Below are 21888 nucleotides of genomic sequence, written 5' to 3' on the forward strand. Positions count from 1 at the left end.
ACAGCCTTTCCAAAAAATTACCCCCCCCCCTCATACATATAAAATGTTATAAAATTTTATGTGTTTAATTGCATTCCAATTCTGTTCTAAAAAAATATTTCATACTTCAGAGGAAATTAAATCACATTTCAAATCATTTAAAGAAATAAAATTTAGCACAACATCACCTTTGGGACACGACATTGAGTACAAAATTGCAACAAAGTCTTCTCGACTTCGAAAATTTCCCCATCTTGGACTTTTTGGCGGTAGATGATTTTCAATCAGGAGCTTGCTCTTTGGTTGTTTCTCTACTTTATAATCGTTTCAAAAAGTCGAAACGAACATATTCAACTGGTTTGCAACTTTTTCCGGGGGGGGGGGGGGCAAAATTCTTCCAGGGGGAAAACAAGGGTACTCAATGTATGTATATATATACCATTTTTAGTGTATTTTCAAAAGCCAGGGCCCTAATGACCCTAAAGCCCCTAAATGACGGGCCTGTTTGCAAGATGAACTTTCGTTATCAATTTAAAATTCTTGTTGAATTCTTCCAAAATTTCCAGTTTTTTTAGAGAGAGCGTTTTTTCGTTTTTCCGACATTACGAACGACGAATTTGACACAGTTAGCAAGCAGTGCCGTCTGAACGCATGGACCCACCCGAGCACGGCCCGGGGGCCTCAAGAGAAGAGGGGGGGGCCTCAGTAAAATGGGAAGTAATTGAAATTTTCGAGAATTCTCTAGGTTGGGCCTCTGAAAAATCGATTGGCCCGGAGGCCCATGATGCTCTTAAGACGGCCCTGTCAGCAAGCAAAGCACCACATCGAAAGAAAGTTCTACAGGAAATGATCGAAAGAACTTGCTGTGCATGTGTACCTATTTTCGGCAGACCTGTACCCCCCAAATGCTTACAGTAGACTTTCTCACCCTCTCTGGATAACGTTGAAAACATAGGGAGAGAAAAAATTCTGAAAAGTCATATGGCCGTCAAAACAATTGAAACCCATTTCTTCGGGACTCTCCACATCTGCGTATTCTCAGAAAGAGGCAATAAACAAATCATCTAAGTCCACTCTAAATGATCATCAGCCATCTCACTGGCAATTTTCGTATACGTCAGCAATCACCCTAAAATTTATGTCTTTTACGGTGACAATATGCTAGAACTGTTGCAGCAACGCTTTTTCACTGCATACAAAAATTTTGTGCGCATTTGATGGATATAAATTACGTTTTTCTTTTTTCAAAAGTTTCCGAGTTTTAGTCGAAGTGAAAACGTCGAATAATTGAGGTTTTACGTTAAATAAATGAATGAAATATTTTAACATTAAAATGTATTGTTACCAATTGCTTCCCCAAGTTAAACGTCGTATAAACATGAAAGTTGTATAACTGAGTGACATATGAACGAGGTTACTCTGTAATTTGTAGATATGCCCTATTAAAAATAATCGTTTTTAAACTTTATGAAACACAATTCAACAAACATCGCAACTAGCCTCGATGCAGGGCCAAACTCTTCTAACATAGATTCATTACAGTTAACTCTTAATGCTCAAAATAAAAATTTAACAAAAATTCAAATTTTTAGTTTTGCTTACCGTTCTTTTGGGCTAGAACCGTAGGATTCATCCACGTGGGAAAAAAATTAATCCTTTATGTACGCAAACTCGTTCAACTATTTTACTAAAAGATTTCGAACAACTGGATTTTTTCAGACGCGAACCGTAAATATTTTTCTGTTCAACAATATCGTCCGTGAATAGAAGTTTTGAGGGGAGATGTGTCCTCAAGACAGTACAGCGAATAAAAAAGGCCGATGCGGAATGTAGCCTTTTTTTTTCAGAAGCAAGGAAAAAAACCCCTTGATTTGTTCGGACTGGGAGAGGGAGGGGGTTACTAGAGGGGCCGTGAGCGAAATCACGTGATTCAGTACACACGTCATTACAGCTATTTCGTACAATACTTTTTGCGGGAAAACGCTTTAAACGAGAAATCTCGATGAGTATCAGTAATAAAAGTTGGCACCAGAGAGTCGCAGGACCCAAGAAGGAAAAAATAATGCGGGATCCACTGTATACAAAAGCTTGCAGCAAATCTGTCTCAGTATCGTAACCCACCCACGAGAGTGGGGCCTGGACCATTCTTCTCATTTTTTGTCTTTTTTCCACAATATTAATTCACTGTAGAGGGGGTCCGCTGAAGAGTGCAGTCTACGGGCCCCTGTTCCAGGATGTTGGGGGGGAGGGGGTTCATGTGCTTTATCGGCACCCAGAGGCAATTTCACTGTGGAATACGACGTCTGTTTACTCCAATTTCCATTCTATCGAGACATTATGGCCTTCTACGAACTGGAACAGCAGGGGTCGCGCGGTAGCCCTGTAGGTCCCTACACACGCTCGACGACTAGATAAGGATTATTCTAGTGGCCTCCCTTATTCTAGTGGCTATAGCCCTGAGGACACTTTTCTTCCTTCCTAGGAGAACGACTGCCATGAGAGCCGGGGGGGGGGGGGCCTTGTACAATGTTCTTTTCTTCGTTTCCGGGGTTTTCTTTTCGTTTTTTTTGTTTACTTGTACATGTGTATAGTTAAAAAAAATTTCAATGAGATCTAAGGTACGTAGTTCAAGATATCCGCCCATACGAGTACAAATTGATGTGATTGATATTAAAGAGTCCTGTCTATTTTCCTATGGGGCATATATATATATATCAAAGGGAAAAAAATCGAAAGATCTTTCCACGGGCCCCCCTGACTCCCGGGCCCTGTCAGCCCCCCCCCATGTGGGGGCCATGTTGATATTGTCCGCTGCATGCCAGAAGCACGAATGTATGAATTTTTTTTATCAGCTGTTCGGATACCTTGTTTTAATTCCTTGTTAATTCCTTATTTGGAAGTTTTTATTTTGGAGAATCTCTCGCAATCCCCTAATTCAATGATGCGACTCTTCTGGGGTCGCGACCCACGGTTTGTATACCACTGTGTATTAGAGACTTAATAATCCGAGGTTAATGGGACCGAGACCACCTCAAATTACTGAAAACTCTGAATCTCCAAAAAACACAACTTTTTAGGTGGGGGTTACCTACAACTACCTTATTTTGAACTTACTTCAATGGCTTAATTAATTTTTAAATTTTACTCTGAATTTATTATAAATAATTAAACTAGTTTTAAAAAAATCATTGAAAAATATTTTTTATTAATATTAATAATTTAAATGAACTTAAATGAAATTAATTTTAAATATTAATAATTTAAATGAACTTAAATGAAATTAATTTTAAATATTAATAATTTAAATGAACTTAAATGAAATTAATTTTAAATATTAATAATTTAAATGAACTTAAATGAAATTAATTTTAAATATTAATAATTTAAATGAGCTGAAGAAAAATTTATTTCTTCAGTTCAAAATAGTCTGAATTTTTTTTAAATAACAAATATCAAGCTGTAACATAACTAAATCAATAACAAAAGATATTTACCTTGTCAGTCAAAATAACACTATGTCCTTGACCTGCACCCATTGAAACAACAGTTTTCAATGATAAATTGTTGATAATTTTAGGAATGTTTAGATCTTCGGGTGTCCCATGACCAAGCTGACCATGAACACCCCAACCCCAACTATACATCCTTTTGGAGAAAAAAATTTTAGCCATAAATATTCCGTATTAAATTCCTGATTCAAAGTTGAACAGGTTATACAGGGTAATTATAATTGAAGTTCCTATACTCTGAGCAGTTTTACAGCCAAACTTTTAGTATAGCTTGAAGAGACCATGGAAGAGAGATTTATGAAGTAAAAAAGTTCAATTTTCAACCACCAGGTGAAAAAGTGGCACTTTTTATTGAATTTTCCTTTTCTCCATGGACCATATAACGTATATACCAAGCTTCAATGGAATACATCCTTCAGAACGGGCGCTACATGGGTCGGAGTAGTGTCAGTAGACTGAAGGGTGCTAAATTGGTCTGAACAGTATCAGTACACTGAAACTACTCGGACATATGTAACACCTGTTCTGGAGGATGTATTCCATTGAAATTTGGTATATATGCTATATTGACCATTAGGAAATGTAATATGCAATTAAAAAGCATCACTTTTTCACTCGGTGGCCGAAAATTGAACTATTTTTTTTTGTTTCATAAATTAAAATATCCTATACATTTAGCTGTATTTGGATAAGTAATTTTTGAGAAAACTACCCAGAGTATGGGAACTTTAATTATAATCACCCTGTATAATAAACTAGGAAACTAAAATTTATCAATTTATTTTGTTGGACAAAATTTATATTATACAATACAACAAATCAGTAAAAATAATATAAACTACCAACTCTTACTTTCCTGTGACTGTTAGAGCCAAAGAATGGTACTGACCACACTGTATAGCTGTAATATGTTCTCGTGTAAGATATTCAATATTTACCGGATGGTCTGAATGCTGAATTTCTCCTAAACCTAGCTGACCATATCGAGACAAGCCCCAGCTAAAAACCTTATAGTGAGAAAATAATAATTTTGTCAGTAAAACATTGATCAGAGCAAATTATCATTTGCATACATAAAACCATGATTTTGAATTTACAAAAAAAATCAATACTTTAAATTAAAATATTGTTATAGAAAAATGGCAGTCATTAAGTAAAAAAAATAAATTTCACAAAGATTTTTTTTATAAAATAAAAAGTCAACTATAAGGATATTTTCCATTTTTTGTCTAAAAATATTCATCTCAAATGCAAAAAAAAATAGCAAAGTTTACAGTAAAATAAAACCAGAAATGTTTACCTGGACATGCAGTTATACAGTGAATCCCACTCGTAACATTCCAGATTAGAACATTTTCCCACTTAGTATGACAAATTTTTGTGAATTTCCTATATTTTCCTATATTGATAATGTTAACTTTTCTTGGATACAATGTTCAAAATTTTTACTATTCCCACTTACCTTTGAAAAATTGACATTGGGCTTCCCCCCCCCCGAAATCTGCATATTTTTTGGGCTTTTTCCCCATGGAAAAAGACAAAAATTGTAATCATTTGTGTGCTAGTGATTAACAAATGTGCGACAACTATAGGTAGGGCTTTTCTTTTATGGCTAGTTTAAAGTCATTCATTTTTCCATATAAAGAATCAACTGAAAAGTATGTTTCCTTTCCTTTCTTTTTTTGAAGTTGGACAAAATGATAATTCGAATATTTTTTCCCTTGTTCTCTCCCTTTGTTGAACAATAGTGTGCAGAGCTTTAACTGCCCTTACCACTGTTCCCATACATTAAGGGAGTGTTTCTCAACCTATGGTCCCTGACGATGGCAGAGGTGGTAGCAGGCAGACTTGATAATTTGATTCTAACTGAATGAAAAATTATTCATCTGTTGTAATTGATAATAATAATATCCATGAGTTTTAAAAGAAATTGTACCTTCATATTTAAGTTTACCATACATCATCGGGAAATTGCAATCCTAAATTTGGGATATAAATAATTATATCCATGTCAAAAGGTGCAATTTAAGACAAGTTGGTTAATGAAGGTTGAGGAAATAAAGGGCTGCTACAAATCGCAGTAAACAAAAATTTATTTGATAAAAAAAACCATTCAAAGGAGTAGATGACCTATTTCCCTTGAGAGAAATAAGAGGAACTGGGATCTTAAACACAGTAAAATACAGGACGTCGCTAATTTCCATCAAAAACATCAACAAAAATCAACATAATCCCCTATTATACAGTCCGCCCCTCTGGTTTCGTGGTTTCCATTTTCGCTGTTTTCGTATTCATGGTTTTTCCTCATTCATTGGAAAATTTTTTTTCCCAATACTCAGCAATAGTTATTCATGTGTTTCGTTTACAAAATTTGAGTTGTACGCATTTAGGATGGCTCATTTTTCTAGTGCTACTGATAATGTTTTGAAAAGATAAAAAAAAGTGAAAACTTTACAAGAAAAATTGGATATTTGACCATGTTTGGCAAAAGTAAATCAATTGCTGCTGTGGCCTACCATTATGAAATCAACGAATCTACGGTGAGATATATCAAGAAAAAGGAATCTGAAATTTAATCAGCTGGGGCTGTAGCTGCACCTATGGCAGCGAAAACTTTGCATTGCCTATGGGATCCATGTGTTTCTCATACAGAAAATGCTGTTTTTTGTGGGTACAAGACTGCTATAAAAAAGGTATTCCAATTGATTGTAATATTAAAAAAGCATAAAAATTTTACTCTTGCATAAAGGAAAAAGCTGGTGAAATGTCTATTCCATCAGAACTTTATGCAGGTAAATGTTGGTTTCATAGGTTTAAGAAACGATTTGGATTACACAATGTAAAAATTACTGGCAATCAAGCTAGAAAATTTCTAAAGACTTTGCAGAAAATTATTGAAGCCCCTCATCTATTTCGGAGCAGCAAATTTCATTTTTGGAGCAGAAATTTTGAAAATGGAGCAGAACTAAAAACAAACTATATCTGCAATATAAGGAGTAATTTTTCTGTGAAATGCCAAAAATGGTTGAAACAAATAATTCGAAATAAATTTCCTTCACAAATTAAAATCCATTTAAATTTTTTCTGAATTATCTTATCTGTCACTACTAAAACATGCATTACTGAAATGACGAATAAAAATTATGAGACTCTTTTCAAATTAAGCAACATGCATACTAAAAACCTAGGCAACAAGAATTTCTGCTGCTTGAACACCAAAATCTTATTCATCCTGATATAGCAAAAAAAGTGTGTGCAGAATATAATAAGAGTTTTCGTGAAAAAAAAATTAGCTTCTCACAAAATTTAAAGAAATTATTAAATTTAAAAGCAAAATGCAAAAAATGAGAAAAATATAAATACCTTATTTACTTAAACAATTTCTCAACCTAATAGCATGTTAATAGATTATGAATCACGAGTTGCTTTCAGAAGTTCAGCATCTCAATGACAATTTTTTTCAAATTTTTCATGCACTTGAACATAAGATTTTATATGTCTTATTCCATTAAAGCATTAGATGGACAGATATTTCAATGTTCGAACAGACTTTTATTTATTTGTTAACAATGAACTCTCTTTCACTGTCTGCGTTACCATGTGCTAAAGATAAAAAAGCCTTCACCAAAACTGGCAAAATTTTGAACTTTGGGCTGCTTTCAAGGTTATAAAGTTTGAATATGTCTGCCCAATATCTATGTATTCTCTGAACTGATTTCACTTCTTGTAATTATTTGCATTGTAGTGCAACCCATTCATCACACATAATTAATAGTTCTGTTGGTGATACAATGTTGAGCAACATCCCAGCAATATGTGAAAGAGTAATGTACCATCCCAGCAATGCACGAGAGGGAGTGCAAACGTTTCATTCTCTCCAACAACATGTTTGGGAAAGGTAGGACATTAATATAAAAAAGGTATCTCACAGAAGTTATGTAAAATGAGCACATGCTACAAATTCCTTCCATTGACTATTGTTAAGAGCATGCCCCTCCCCCACCAATGCAGTGGCGGACCGTGCAGCCATATTGGGCGCCGCTCCAGGAGGGGTGCTGAATGGAATTGAAAGGGTGAAAAAAGCTTTGTTTACCAAAAAAAAAATGCTGTCAGTAGCGCCAAAAACAGATTCCGCATGGGTAGAAATTGTTTTCCTCGAGCCCCTGTGTTCACCAAATCCGGATTTTCGCAGATCCCATTTTTTTCCAATGATCTTCAAAAAATGTCGGTAAATTAACGAGTAAACCAATCCTCTTTTCGATGTATGCGGTCTTAGAACGTAGGTTGGTAGCCGCGAAATTACAGTAATTTTCAGTATATATCCTGCAGGAGAAAAAACGGTCTCCGAAATCGGAAAATTCGGCATATTCATTCAGGGACTTTGATAACCCGCCGGTTAACCAATAACAGTATAGGACTTTATACTTCAAGGTAGTAGAACTACTTTCCAAGATCACGAAATAACGCGATTGTGGTAGACGGTGGGAAGTAAAAAAAAATTAAAGTTTCTCCCTCCGTATTTTTTTCCGTATCTCGGAAGGAACGCGTCCCGTGAACAAAATTTTCATGCTTCTTTTTCCTAAATTCCCGGTATTTGACATACTACAGTGCATTAGCGGTACCTCCGCGAACCAGAAACAAGAATTGGCACAAATGCGCAGGGATTTGGCGTCTTGGCGCACCATGTAGCAAGAGAACCGTTTTGGCGCAGCTCTTGCACCCCTGATATGGGCACAGGATAAAGCTTGCCGTTATTTTCAAATCTGTGAGTCCACGAGCATTGAAGGGAACTGATAAGAAAAAGTACTGATGAGTAAAGTTATGGGAGCTTTTACTTATGTTCATCCAAAAGTTCTATTTTGAATGAACAATAAAAAGGCTTGGACAATGAAAACACTTTTCCTAGATTGGTTCAAAGGGTGTTTCGTTCCAGAAGTCAGGAGAACCTTGAGAGTGAAGACATGTGCCATTCAAAGTTCTTTATAATTGCAAAATAACACACATATACAAAAAACATACAAAATAAGACAACAAAACAAAACATACACTCTGCAGCTCTTAGGGACCCACGCAGTCTGTCCCAGAGCTTAATAAATTTTTTCTATAATCAGAAAGCAACAGTAATTATATGTGTAACACTAAATACATTTCAGATTTTTTTTTTCCTTTTTATTTATTATTTTTTTGTTTCATTCAAAGCTTGTCTTCAGCACTTACTTTATACTTGCAATGAATGTTTCGAATGAGATAGTATTTACAAATATAAAAATTTCTTCCTTGAGATGTTTATTAAGTATTAACAATTTTTTTCTGAATTTGTTACAAATGACTGGTCCCAAGTAATTAATACTTTTTGTACAAGGTATTTATATGATGATTTTGGTGTTGAATAAAAGAAATTACCTATATGTAGTTCTAGCATTGATATCTATAAGAAAAAATGAATGATTCTTTACCATGAAAATTACATACCATTAATTTATACACATAGACTTGCTTCAATTTAAGTGTTAAAGCATCTGAATTAAGTAAGTTTGAATTATTAAATGTTAAAATATTGCGTTTTATGAGATTGTAAATATTATTTAAATTATTGATATTGTCATGGTAAGCACCTTTTCATACCGTTATTGCATAAGTTACACTTGATTTTGGATCCATGCATGGAAGACTGTCTTAAGGAGTTCCGGACTTGAGATGTTTCTCAATGCTATTTGTTTCCTAATTTTACTACAACATTATTTGTGTGACTATTTCATATCAATTCGTTTTGTATAATAAGGCCTAAATATGTAAATTCTCTTACTCTTTCTATATAATTACAAGAACAGCTTTGGGGACAATATTCACAAGTGTGTAATTTTATTGATATTGGGGTTGCAGGTTTTATATCTCTAATACTTCTATACACATGAATTTTGTTTTTTCAATGTTTGGGACCAATTTGTTTTTTGTCAGCCACATGTTAATCTGTTAATCATCTTCAACTTTAGTAATCAAATGGGAAATATTTTTATCTTTTCGACATAAAAAACAGTGTCATCCGCAAAAGACATTATCTTACCATACAATTTTAAACAGCATAAATCATTAATTTAGATTAGAAAAAGAGTGGGCCAGAACACTGTTCCCTAATGTACTTTTTTATTTCAAGATAATTGCTATTTTCGTTCATTATACTAACTATATATACACCTGTGTTCATCCATAATGATTACATCTAGAACCATCACAAAAACTCATCACAAATTTCAATTTTCTCTCATTCAATCAATAGTACAGTTAAATCTACATTATCAAAGGCACTTTTCAAATTAATAAAAACTGATATAGAGTATCAGTTTTTGTTGTTGAAACTTTGATTTAGGTATTCATTTACTTTTCCGATTGACATTTCAGTGCTTTGTCCTGTTTGAAATCAATACTGATTCTCAGCGAAATAGTCTGTGTGCTTTAAATAATTAATTTTATTTTCATACTTTTCTCAACTAGTTTTGAAAAAAATAGGGAGCACTGAGATTGGTCTATAATTAGATAAAAGGTTTTGTCACCTTTTTTAAAAATCGGGTATACAATAGATACTTTATGTTCTGCATAAGAAATTCCTTCAATAAGTGATACATTAATCAGGTACAATAACAGATTATCATGATATTTAGCTATAATTTTGATCATTTTTGCTGTAATGCCATCATATCCTGTCGCTTTATGTTCATTCAGTTCGGAGATTATTTGGTGTAGACCATTATTTCCAATGCCGGTTATCATCATTGAAGATATCAATGCATTATTTTCAAAGTTTAAAGAAGCTCCTACATATGACTGCTTATTATCTAAATTTTGATTTATAAAATCTACATTAAAGTTTGAGCCATTTGTTTAAAATTTGCTGTATCTGGCAAGGTAAATTTTTTTGTTATTGTTTGGTTTATGAACTCCCATTGTTTATGAATATCATTATTACAATTTAAATTTTTTTTTCCTGAAGTACTCATTTTTCACTATTTTAATCTCTTGTTTCAGAGCTTTGTCATAATTTTTATACATATCTTCATAATCTTTAACATGGGGGTATTTTTTATGTTTTGTGTATAATTTTTCTTTGATATTAATTTTGCCTAAAAGTGTTTAATTATCCAATTTTTATCATTTTTGCACTTTATTGCTCTGTTTCCCATAGGTTTCTATGGGATAATGGATATATATATAATAAATATATAAATGTTTTGGCATCTCTAATGTCTTGACATCTCTAATGTCTTGACATCTCTAATCTTTGTTCATGACATCTAATAATGTCATGAAAAAATTTATATATTTATTATATATATATCATTTTCCTCATATATATTATTAAAGTTTATATTTACGATAAATTTCTCAAATTCTTTATAATTTATTTTCATTGTTATTAATTTTTCAGGGTATATTCATTTCAGTTTTTTTACAGATGTACCCTAGTATTGGGAAATGATCAGTTATTTTAGTATCACACACAATAAATTTTTTACATGTATTTCATTTTTTTTCTATAGCAGACATGATCTATACAAATGCCACCATCTCCAAATTCTCTGGTGATTTGATTTATTAATGGATTTATAATTCATTTATGCATATTGTATCTTTGTAGCAATTAATATCAGTGCTATGGGCTAGCATATTTATATTAAAGTCCCCAATTAGTAAGTCCCCAATTAGTAACATGCTTTTTTTATTTTTTGTGAGGAAGATATTTAACTCTAAGTTGAATTAATTTATAGTATACAGATGTGATCTACAGATTAACAGGATATCTATTTTTATATTATCAATATATACATTTATGGCTTCTGCTGTATTGAATTTCACTGATTTTTTGATAGCCGACTTTGTTTCTAACAAACATAATAACACCTCCAGATCTATTGTAATCTCTAAATTTGACACAACAATTATACTTGGCAAAATAATCATAATCATTTATGTTATAAGCTGACATTTCATCTTTTTTTTTTGAACCCATATCTCTGTGATGTATATTAAATCAATTTCTACTTCAAGCGATGTTAAAAATACCAGGAATTAATCAAAATTTTTTCGGGTACTTCAAATATTAAAATTTCAAAATGTAATAACATCACTACCATTACCTTCATATTTCAATATTTGGAAAAATTTATGTCTGTTTAAAAATCTATTTGTTGGATCAAGATCATCAAATGGATCAGTAATTTAATGGTTGATCATTTAATGTTTGATCGGCTGACATAAAGATAAAAAATTATACTTATATTATTTTCTGAAAAATTTTTAGTACATTCAAAATATAATTAAAAAAAGACATCATGCATAACCATCGAAAAAAATGAATGTTTTTTCAATTCATTTGATCATTGATCATTTTTATTGCACCATGGTCATTTTCTGCACACGAGAGCTAATCAGACCCCAGGACCTACAATTTACTGCTGATTCTGAACGGCAGGCTTATTTTTTATACTTGTCGAGTGGTTGGTGCGCTAACCTCTCGATGGGGGCCTCCCTGCGGTAGCAATATTTTTGTTTTTTGTTGTACCCCTTTGTCAGGAAAATTTTCTGAGAAGGACGAACCAGGTATCAAACTTGCGACACCTCTAAACATCCTTTGGTACTTTAGGCGAGCTTCTTATTGACCTGGGCCACCGTGGCCGTCTTTTCAATTCAATTAAATGCATAATTTTTTAGTTCCTGGGGAAATATATCAACAAAAAACATGTCTCTGAACTAACATTCATTACCTTGCAATGCCGTAGATCGTTCTGATTGTCCAGAAGCATAGCTTTCATTGTCCTCAATTTGTAAGTGACTCAAAAAAAATTCCTGTTACATACTTGTATCACTCTGGATCAGTGGTTCCCAACCTTTTTCAGTCCACGTACCCCCAGCTGGCTTGGTTCCTTTCCGCGTACCCCCCAACCCTGAATCCTCCGGACTCCCCCTCCCCAATCTGTTTCACTCATTACAGTTTTCGAAAAACTTCATAAAAAGGTACATGTTGATATAAATTAAATGGTCTATTTTTTTCATTATTTAGCCTTTTTTATTTTCCAAGTAAGCAAACAAATTAACACAAAGATTGGGGGAAAAATGAATGTGATGTTTGGGACTGTATTGAATTACAAAGTTTTGGAAAATTAAGCTTAAAAGAGGGTTAATAGAAACTCAAATCCGGAGCTGCGGAAAGAAAAATGCAATTTGCTTCCACATAAATTTTTTAAGTAAGTATACGAAAAAAATGCCCGTTCAACAAGCTCCGTGCTAACAAACGGCAACAAAAATATTATGACTTTCCTAGAAAGTTCAACGTATTCGTCACCACGGCAAGCCCAAAAACTGACTAGGTTCACCATTCCTTCATTAGAGGGGATCTGATGCGAGCTCTAGCAATTTCTCCTTTTCTGGAATAAACAATGAAGCTGGTTCAAAATATTCTTCTTTGAAAGGATTAGATATCCACCGATCACCCATTTCGGGCTATGAAAAATATATTTCAAACAAGGATTTTAATCCTTCCAAGTGGCCGACTGTTAAATTTAGCTCGTGACAAGAAATCGTGAAGTGTTTCAAACACTTCCTAAAAGAAAGAGCTACTTCGTGCCGAAGTTTGAACAGCAACATCAGGACTTAACCCCGGGACTACCACCTAACTTCAGAGTGTAGTTTTAGACACAGATCTAGTTTTAAGATAATGATCCATATCGCAAATCACATGAGTAGTAGGTGCTTGGTAGAAAAGTTGACGTAGAAAATTGTGGGAATAACAATAACACACACACGCCTCAATACAAACGCCCACACGCAACAAAAGTTAAACACAACATGAATTAATTCTTCGCTTTTATGCACAGCCCAGCATGCGTCAACAATCAAATCTAAAACACAGAAGAAAAGTGAGCCAAGAGGAAGGAGTTCATGAATCCCGATCATAGGTTGGGCGCAGGCGGTAGGAGGGAAGGCTGATCCTTCCAGCGGACACAACCCCTCTTTCGATTGATAGGGAGGCCAATATATTACAACTGACAATATTAGTAAAAACCTCTACCTACTTTGAAAAATTCTTTTTAATGCTTTTTAATTATTTTGTTATTTTTATAGATGGATGGCCGCCATTACCATTTTCTTTTCGCGTACCCCCAGTTGGGGACCGCTGCTCTGGATGATGGAGTTTTCCTAATGAAATTCCTCCCGTCCTTGACCCAGGCAAGAGTGTAGTTGTTTTTCACTTTAAATCCTCTTGCACAGTAGAACAATTTCTTGACAGTCACGGGTAAAAAATGTTTCATTTATATGTATCTTTTGTGAGCCAAACTTTGGGCCAATGTTTTCAGCAGTCAGATTTCCTACCTATGCTTTACACATGATAACGGATAAAGCTCCTGGACACCCAGATGTCAATGAGTTCAAAGCTGATGGTGTGGAAGTCCTTCATATGCCTCCTAATACAACATCTATCATTCAGCCCCTGGATCAGGGGGTAATGCAAGCATTCAAAGCTCACTATACACATCATGCAATGGAGATGATTGTGCATGCAATAGAAGAAGATTCAAATGCAGAAAATGTCTTGAAGGTATGGAAGAATTACACTATCGCTTAGCGTCATTACTGTCATCACTAGAGCTGTGGCAGCTCTTAAGAGAGAAACAGTCAACTCAGGTTGGATTAACCTTTGGCCACAATGTACGCTCCAGGACACAAACATTTCTACAGAGCCAACTGAAGAGATTATAAAAGACATTGTCACATTAGCGAAACAGGTGGGGGAGAAGGGTTCAATGATATGTATATAGAAGTTGAACGGCTAACTAAATTAGAAGGAACTGCAATTCAGAGGCATTGACCGAGGAGGAATTAATGCAGCTGACTGCTCCTGAAACTGTATCAGATGAAGACAAGTTCACCATGTGTAAGGGGCCGTTCAAGTATTACGTAAGAAAATTTTTAGCTATTTTGACCCCCCCCCCTTTGCATTGTCAGCAAAATTTTGTCATCAGCTCCGCCCCTCTGAATCCTAACGCATATTGGTGGGATCAGAGACGTACACAGGGAATCATAGGGGGCTCGTGTCCTACCCTCCCAAGATGAAAAATTTATTTTTTTAATGCAAAAAAAATGTTTTTTTTAAATTGAAATTTCGGGAGAAAATACTTTTATGTTATAATCAATTTCTGTTAATTTCAATGTTATTTGAAGGCTATGAACTCAAAATTTATCTTTAATAAATTCATTGCTACCCATTCTCTATGCCATATAATAATAAATTGCATAAAGGCACTTGGCCCGGGGGTTATCTGATGCGGCCTGCCCTCCTCAAACCTAATTTTGTAAAAATGAACTAAGCGGCACATTTACAGATGGCTTAAGTGTCCCGTGGTACAATTCCAGAGCATTTAAGCAGCTTGTGGCACATTTTCAGATCACGTAAATGGACCAGGACACAGTTCCAGAACACTTAAGCGATCCGTGACACATTTAGAGATCCCTTGAGTGACATGTGACGTAGTTTTAGAGCACTTAAGTGGCTCCCCAGTGCAGTTTTACATCACTCAAGTTACCCGTGGCACATTCGCAGATTATTTAAGTGATATGCGGCATATAATTACGGATCACTTGAGTGATGCGTGGCACAGTTCCAGAGCACTTAAGTAGCCCGGACACATTTCTAGGTCACTTGGATATGCAAAACATTTACAGATGACTAAAGTGACTCTGTAGGGCACTTATCAATAGGGGAGGGATGTTATTTCAAGTGCCCACAAACTATCGTAAGATGCCATTAAGAATATTTCATATTTCCATAAAGGGTGGGTTGATGACTTAAGCATTATCCAAACACCCCCCCCCCCGTCATCAAAAGTCAGCAAATCGGAACCCGCCCCCCATTGATGCTGATGTAAAACTTGAATGGCCCCTAACATAGCGGAAGGGCTTCGCAAGTTCAAAATCAGCAATAGATTATTTTCATGACATAGATCTCTCTATGGCATGTTCTTCACATGTAGAAAAATTACTAGAGGAAGCCTTATCAACATACTTGATGATATGAAGAAACGGCAAACATAAATCACAATGTTCTTTCAGAAAACATCGCCAACAATTGCTGCACCCTCTTTTACACATTCTTCTATCTCTGTGTCACCTGCTCTTCCGATGTTCAATAAATGAGATATACGAAAAAAACCCTATGGTTTCGGTCATTCAGATTTCTGTATTCGTGGTCACCCCTGGAACGCAACCCCAACGAATATGGGGCTCACTGTAGTTCAAATCACTGGAAAATTCAGGGGAAACGTTGAACCTGACAGATATGTAAGATAAATACTTGTACTTACAGCTATAATTATCATAATAAGTTATGAAAAAACAGCCTTTATTTACAATTTTAGTAAACATTACAAATTTAAGTAAGCATCATTGACAAAACTGAACAAATGAATAAAACGATTCGGAACAACTAAAAATACAGAAATGTTTCATAATACAGGACATAAGTGGTCTGTCAAATTTTTTCAGATATTTTATTGGTCCTTGGGTTCAGAAAGATTGAGAAATACTGCACTAGGGCAGAGGAGTAAGCAGGATTTTCTGAAGTGGGCTTTCTTGTTTTTTTTTTGCAAAATAACACTATAAACTCTGCTGGGGGGGGGGGAGGAATAGAACCCTCTCACCCTTGCATATGCTAATGCACTAGGGTGATCAAAGTATGTCCCTGAATAGGCAGGGTTGTTAGACGCTGTCTGCGTATAACAGAGGAATAAATGGTGGTCTTTCTCATCCATGTCTGAATCTGTTGGTACAAAATCAAGACTCAAAAGAGTGACATGGCTACAAAACATAAACAACTTGACAGATTTTTAGACGTCAACATTAAATAGCATTTGAAATTAGCTTTTCAGGTAAGAAAAAGCAAATTTTCTGACTACTTCTTGAAATTTAATTCTTCACAGAACAACCAATACGATGCTTTCATGACCTTTGAAATACAACACAAGTGAACCACAGTCACCACCAGTTCCAACATATGCAGAAGCAATGAAGAACTCGAAGCTTTTCAATATTCTGTGGAAGGTCATTAAAATTTGCCATGTGATGTTATGCAGATTTTAAGGGAACTTGACTGTTATAGTGTGACTTTAGCAAGAGAAAAGAAAAAACAATCATCTATGATGAATTTTTTGATGGAGAACAAGTGCATTGTACATCAATCAAATGTAAAATTGTTTCATGCAAACTATATCCCGTACTTCTTATTAAATCTCAATATTTGCCATAATGTTTGTAAAAATAAATTAAAAACTATATAAAAAAACTATGGTCTGTATAAAACAACTGTGCCTTATAATTCTCATAGACGTTTCCCATTTAAAAAATGAAACATTTTTCCTCTTACAATGTTTTGTAGTTAAGGTTTCCTGAAAAAAGTTATAAGTGGGATCCACTGTAGTATTAGTAGAACCATACATATTTAAAATGCTTAAAAACTTTAAAATGAATGTGAAAAAACTTACCCCATAATCTGTTAATGCTATTGTATGAGTAGATCCACAAGAAACTGCAGTCACTCTAACTCCTAACCTGATAAACATACTCACTGGAGATGGAGATTCAAACTCAACATTCACATCCCCATTTCCTAATCTGAATTTAATAAAATTTACTCAATATAAATGCACAGAAGATATTGAAGCATTTTATTTTTCACACACACACACATTTCACCTTACTATACAAAAAAAATGTTTTTATTTTTTCACCGTAAGCTGTAAAAATTCATATAAGATTTTCCAAAATATTTCTCATCAAGAAAGACTTTGAAATAAATGATAAAGTCTTTGCTTTTATGAGTAAACAGAAGCTTCAATTAACAAATGGTTGTTTTAAATGTAATTAATCTAATTAAATGTAATAAATTTTAATTAAAATTTTAATTTTTATCAATGGAAAATTTATCAAGTTTATATGCTTCACTCACGCGATTTTAAATTGCACCACTATGAAAAAATCATCAAAACTGAATATTTATTACAAGTATTAATAAGAGTGGTACAGACAGACTTAAAATTCTGTATCAATATGGGCAGATATGCCAACATTGGCGTAAAGCTTATCCGTAGTGATGAATGTTCAGCTTTGACATGGGGGAGTACCCCCATGACAACATAATCATAGTATAATAAAAAAATTATCACTTCAAAAGTTAATTCTTTAAAAAAAATTGAATTGAAAGTTCATTAAATACAGCACCTCATTAGCACTGGAACCCAGAAGGCTCAAGCCACATGAGCCCGTCCCCCAACCTCCTGAATCAACTTTTCGAGGTTGCAGAGTCCCTTAGTAATTCATGAATATTCAATACAATCCCAACCTGCATATGCCCTTGTGGACCATATATATGGACATCTAGCAACCCTATACCCCTTCCCATCCCTGTTTCCTTTGTATTAGAGCTCCTACGACAAAGCATTCTTCCCAACACAAGTTCTGCAAGCTCGACCATGCACTTTGCAAATGAAGCCGGGTCCACAGCGCTGAACCACTCAATAACCTGTTTTAAGCCCACAGCATGGGTGGTTTTTATGGAAAACAGGTTTTTGCGTGTTTGGGCTCAAGTAGGGTGGCAGGTTTAGACGCGGCTTTACAGATTACCTTCTGCACACCGAACAGATGAGCTCCGAGTTTGTCTTCTCTCAAACTCTATCACATGTGCATTCATTGTTATGGCAAAGATCGATGAAATTAAAAAAAAAAAAGATTAGTAAAAAACCGCAAGAAACTCAAAACCCGATATTTAAAAAAAAAAAAGATTTCATAGTATTGAGTGTGTCCCATAGCTCCGCAATTTATTGCGGCCGCCCATAGAAACTATGGACAATCCGTAGCAGTTGGCAACTCTGTATGGGTAAAAAAAATCTGTATGGATGAAGCTTTGCTGAGCCAGGAGAGCTCCTATATACGATAGCATGGATTTGCAATGGGGTATATTTAAGAGATTAATAGGAAACATGTTTTCTCACCCCACTTTCCGACATAACAATAAACAAGTTCCAAATCATTAAAATTGTATAGGATGTCTATAAATAAAGTTAATGGGTTTTGAGCTTTCTACAGCCTTGAAAATTGATCAGAAAGCAATGAAACTTCGGAAAAGTTTAATGAAGAGATATGAAATATAAAAAGAGAGAGAAATAATCAGTTCCAACATTCATCACTGTAGGGTGTTTTCTTTACAAATTGCGCATAATTTTTTGCAAACATGTGATCTGACTGCTAAAGCTTCATGTGTGTGGCAGGGTATCTCAACATCTCCAACAGAGCCATTTCTATTCTCATTTCTTCACTAAAGCATATGAAGTTAATTTTACAAGAACATGCTTTGCTAGTGAAGTGAACTATTTAAAGAAACTCTGATGTTCGGGGTTTACGAACATCATGATTCCGCACCAAAAGCTATGCAGAGATTTTTGTGATTTTGAAAAGGATTCAAAAATTCTCCCCACACCTTTATTAAGATAGTCTCAAAGTTTCTGATAAGCAGTTAAAGCGTAAACAGCTCTTAACATGCCAACTTTAGTTATAGACACCCTCTCTTATGCTGAATGTAAATACAATCAACCAGAAAATGGCTGCCGAGAAATGTGAAAATTTGAGTTTAAGCACTGAAACAAGAAGCACTCTAAATTCATTTAAAAAACTGAAGCATACATACAATGCTATGGAATCAGAGGTTTTGAATGTATCGAGAAATATTTTGCCAGGCTGCTTCTATTCAAGTTCATAGTTTATTGGATCAGACTGCTGGACAGCGATGAGGGGCATCCAGACAAAAGACCCTATCCCATACATGTTAAAGAAGCTTCTTACTTGATGAATATGCAGGCCAGAAAATAACTAACTTCTGTCATGCTTCAAGTACGTCCTGAACATTTCTGGCAATATTTATTTGGGTATTGTCTTGTTAAAATGTAGCACCAGATGGGTGGTGAAATGAGAGTATAACTTGAGGTTCCAAAACTTTTCTCTGGTGTAGTAGTGGCAATTAGGACGATCCACAATTTGTAGCAGCTAAGATTGGTCTTATACCCAGCGAATCAACACATTATTATGCTTAATGTTTGGGCAATATGACATAGGACTATGCATTGTGAAAGATGAGGCTAAGATTGATATCGTCTAATATGTATGTGGCTATCACCAGAAGAGGGGGGTAATAAAATGGGGGGGGGGGATCTTAATGAAAGAGGTAACACAAGTGAATTTACAAAATGTCAATGCATATACACACATACACACATGCCAACATTGGCATGAAGCCTCCCAGTAGTGCTGAATGTCAGCTTCACCACCGGGGGAACAACCCCTTCAAACACAATAAGAAAACTTAATTTTTTTTAAATTTTCAAAAAACGTTTAAATTTAAAGATTTAAGTAAGACACCCCATATGAACTGGACCCTAAGGGCTCAAACCACATAAGCGACCCCCGCAAAAGCATACAAGGCTACTGGTTGTTTCTCGAATGGGAGGGGACAAATGTCCACATTCTACTCTTCTGCCTTCAATAATTTTTTTTATCAGGGGGCAATCACCCTATCACCCTCAATCTCTATATCCCCACCCATGCATTCAACCGACTTTGTGAGGTCGCCTAGGCCCTTGGTAGATCATGAATATCAAATGCAATCCATCCTAGCATACGCTCTTACGGGTCATATACACAGACGTCTGGCAACCCTAGGCTTTCCCATGTCTTTTTCGTATCGGAGTTCCTTCAGCATCTTCAATGAAACTTTCCAAAACAAGCTTCACGGGTGCACCCGCGCAAGTTGAAAAAGCGTCCTGTGAATGCAAAACTTCTGAACACACTATTAGTTGATATTAAGCCGTATGCACGAGTTGTGTTGTGAAGCGCTGTCACGCATAGCAGTAATGGATTCAAAACTGTAAAAGAGTCGAATAACGTCGAACAGAGTGAGATGTAAGTGATCACGGAGTTTGTTCAAACACCGACTGTCGAAATCGAGAGTTAGGATGTGGTGCTCAACCTTTGGAATCCTGCGTCATGGTTGATTTCTTTTTTCTATGGAAGGCCCGGCCATACACAGGATTGATTGGAAATAAATAGGTAAAAATGAAACAATAAATCCCTCACGGCCCAGTTTGGTTTATGTCTGGGCACAGAGGTTGAGAAAAACATCACTAGACCAGGGCCTTCACGATGTTCATTTTCCCCTCTTAATCCAGTAAAACGGAAAAAATCATAGCAGCCCTGACTAGACCAACTCAGTGGGGCCCTTACGAAGGACGGATTTCATATATTCCTTTTCCTATTCATATTTTTTGAAATCATAATGCTTGTTATTTGCTCTATCATCGTGCTTTGTTGTTGGTCTAAGATTGCAAGCTTGTCACTGTATTCCGATGGTTCTCTTTTGTCAGCTGCCTCCCTTGCATAATTCATGGTTCATTGGTGGCTCCCCAAAAAGTTTGGTAGATATTTTCCCATATAAAAGAACCACTTCAAAGCATAAATAGGTGCACAAATCAATATTTTCAGCTTGCCACGACACTCCTAGGAGCTGCAAAGCACACTTTTAGAAACACTGTGGCATTCCTTTAAATTCGGCCTAAATGTTGCGTCGCAACACAATTAATGGTGAATTAGCACAATGTTTGTCTTCTTTTGTTCTGTCACACGCAAACACTGTATGATTTATTTTTTTGCTATAGCTAGTCGGTAAAGACAGATGGTCTAAAAAAAACGTTGTTCCTTTGCGGGGGAAAAAATTTGTGACTTTCCACCTGGCCCCCTCGAAGAATGGGATAGACAGGGCTGCAGCCTTGAGGCCCGGGACAATCACCATCACTGTTTGTTTTTTCAAGCTATAACTTCACTACGGAGCCCCCATCCCATGAAAACTCTGGCTTGTGGACCCACCAAAGATCCAACAGCCCTGCTCTACGATGTGGGGGGAAGGTAGTGTCCTTTCTATGGAAAACAAATATTGTTCTCAATCAACCCTTCTCTAGGAATTATCATGCAATCCTGAAAACACTGCTTTCAAGGAATATTACAGATGTTGAAAGGTCCAGACAAGTGAAGAAAGAAAAGTTCTTTTTTGGTCATCCAGGCTAAATAGCTTTTTGTCTCACCCATATAATGTCTGCCCTCATGTAGGGCTACACCAGAGCTGGTGTTGTGTAGGGTGACTACACACTGACATTGTTCTGTTGCTACTCACCCATTCATCCTCCCCTCCAGGGCACAAAAGAAGGGAAAAGAAACCTGAGAGAGAGAGAAGAAAAAATATTGAATACCACAGCTTCTCCAAAGCCTAGATTTTAGGGGAAAAATCGGAAAAAAGATGTCTGGAGAATCATAA

General features: G+C 35.4%; 1 protein-coding gene across 7 annotated transcripts in view; it reads right to left on the reverse strand.

Moving 5' to 3' along the window:
- LOC149065639 (uncharacterized) overlaps nt 1-21888 on the reverse strand; it is a 232941-nt gene that overhangs the window by 79854 nt on the left and 131199 nt on the right. For all 7 annotated transcript variants that reach the window (XM_089253544.1, XM_089253545.1, XM_089253542.1 and 4 more), the window contains 3 exons: nt 17018-17147; nt 4341-4495; nt 3474-3624 (listed from right to left, as the gene is read on the reverse strand). In XM_089253544.1, coding sequence (XP_089109670.1) covers nt 3474-3624; nt 4341-4495; nt 17018-17147 — 436 coding nt within the window. The remainder of the gene's footprint in view (nt 1-3473; nt 3625-4340; nt 4496-17017; nt 17148-21888) is intronic.

Source organism: Pholcus phalangioides, unplaced genomic scaffold, assembly GCF_987345545.1.
Source record: "Pholcus phalangioides strain wild (caught in Gottingen) unplaced genomic scaffold, Ppha-v1.0 ptg000039l_1, whole genome shotgun sequence".
Classification (NCBI taxonomy): Eukaryota; Metazoa; Arthropoda; class Arachnida; order Araneae; family Pholcidae; genus Pholcus; species Pholcus phalangioides.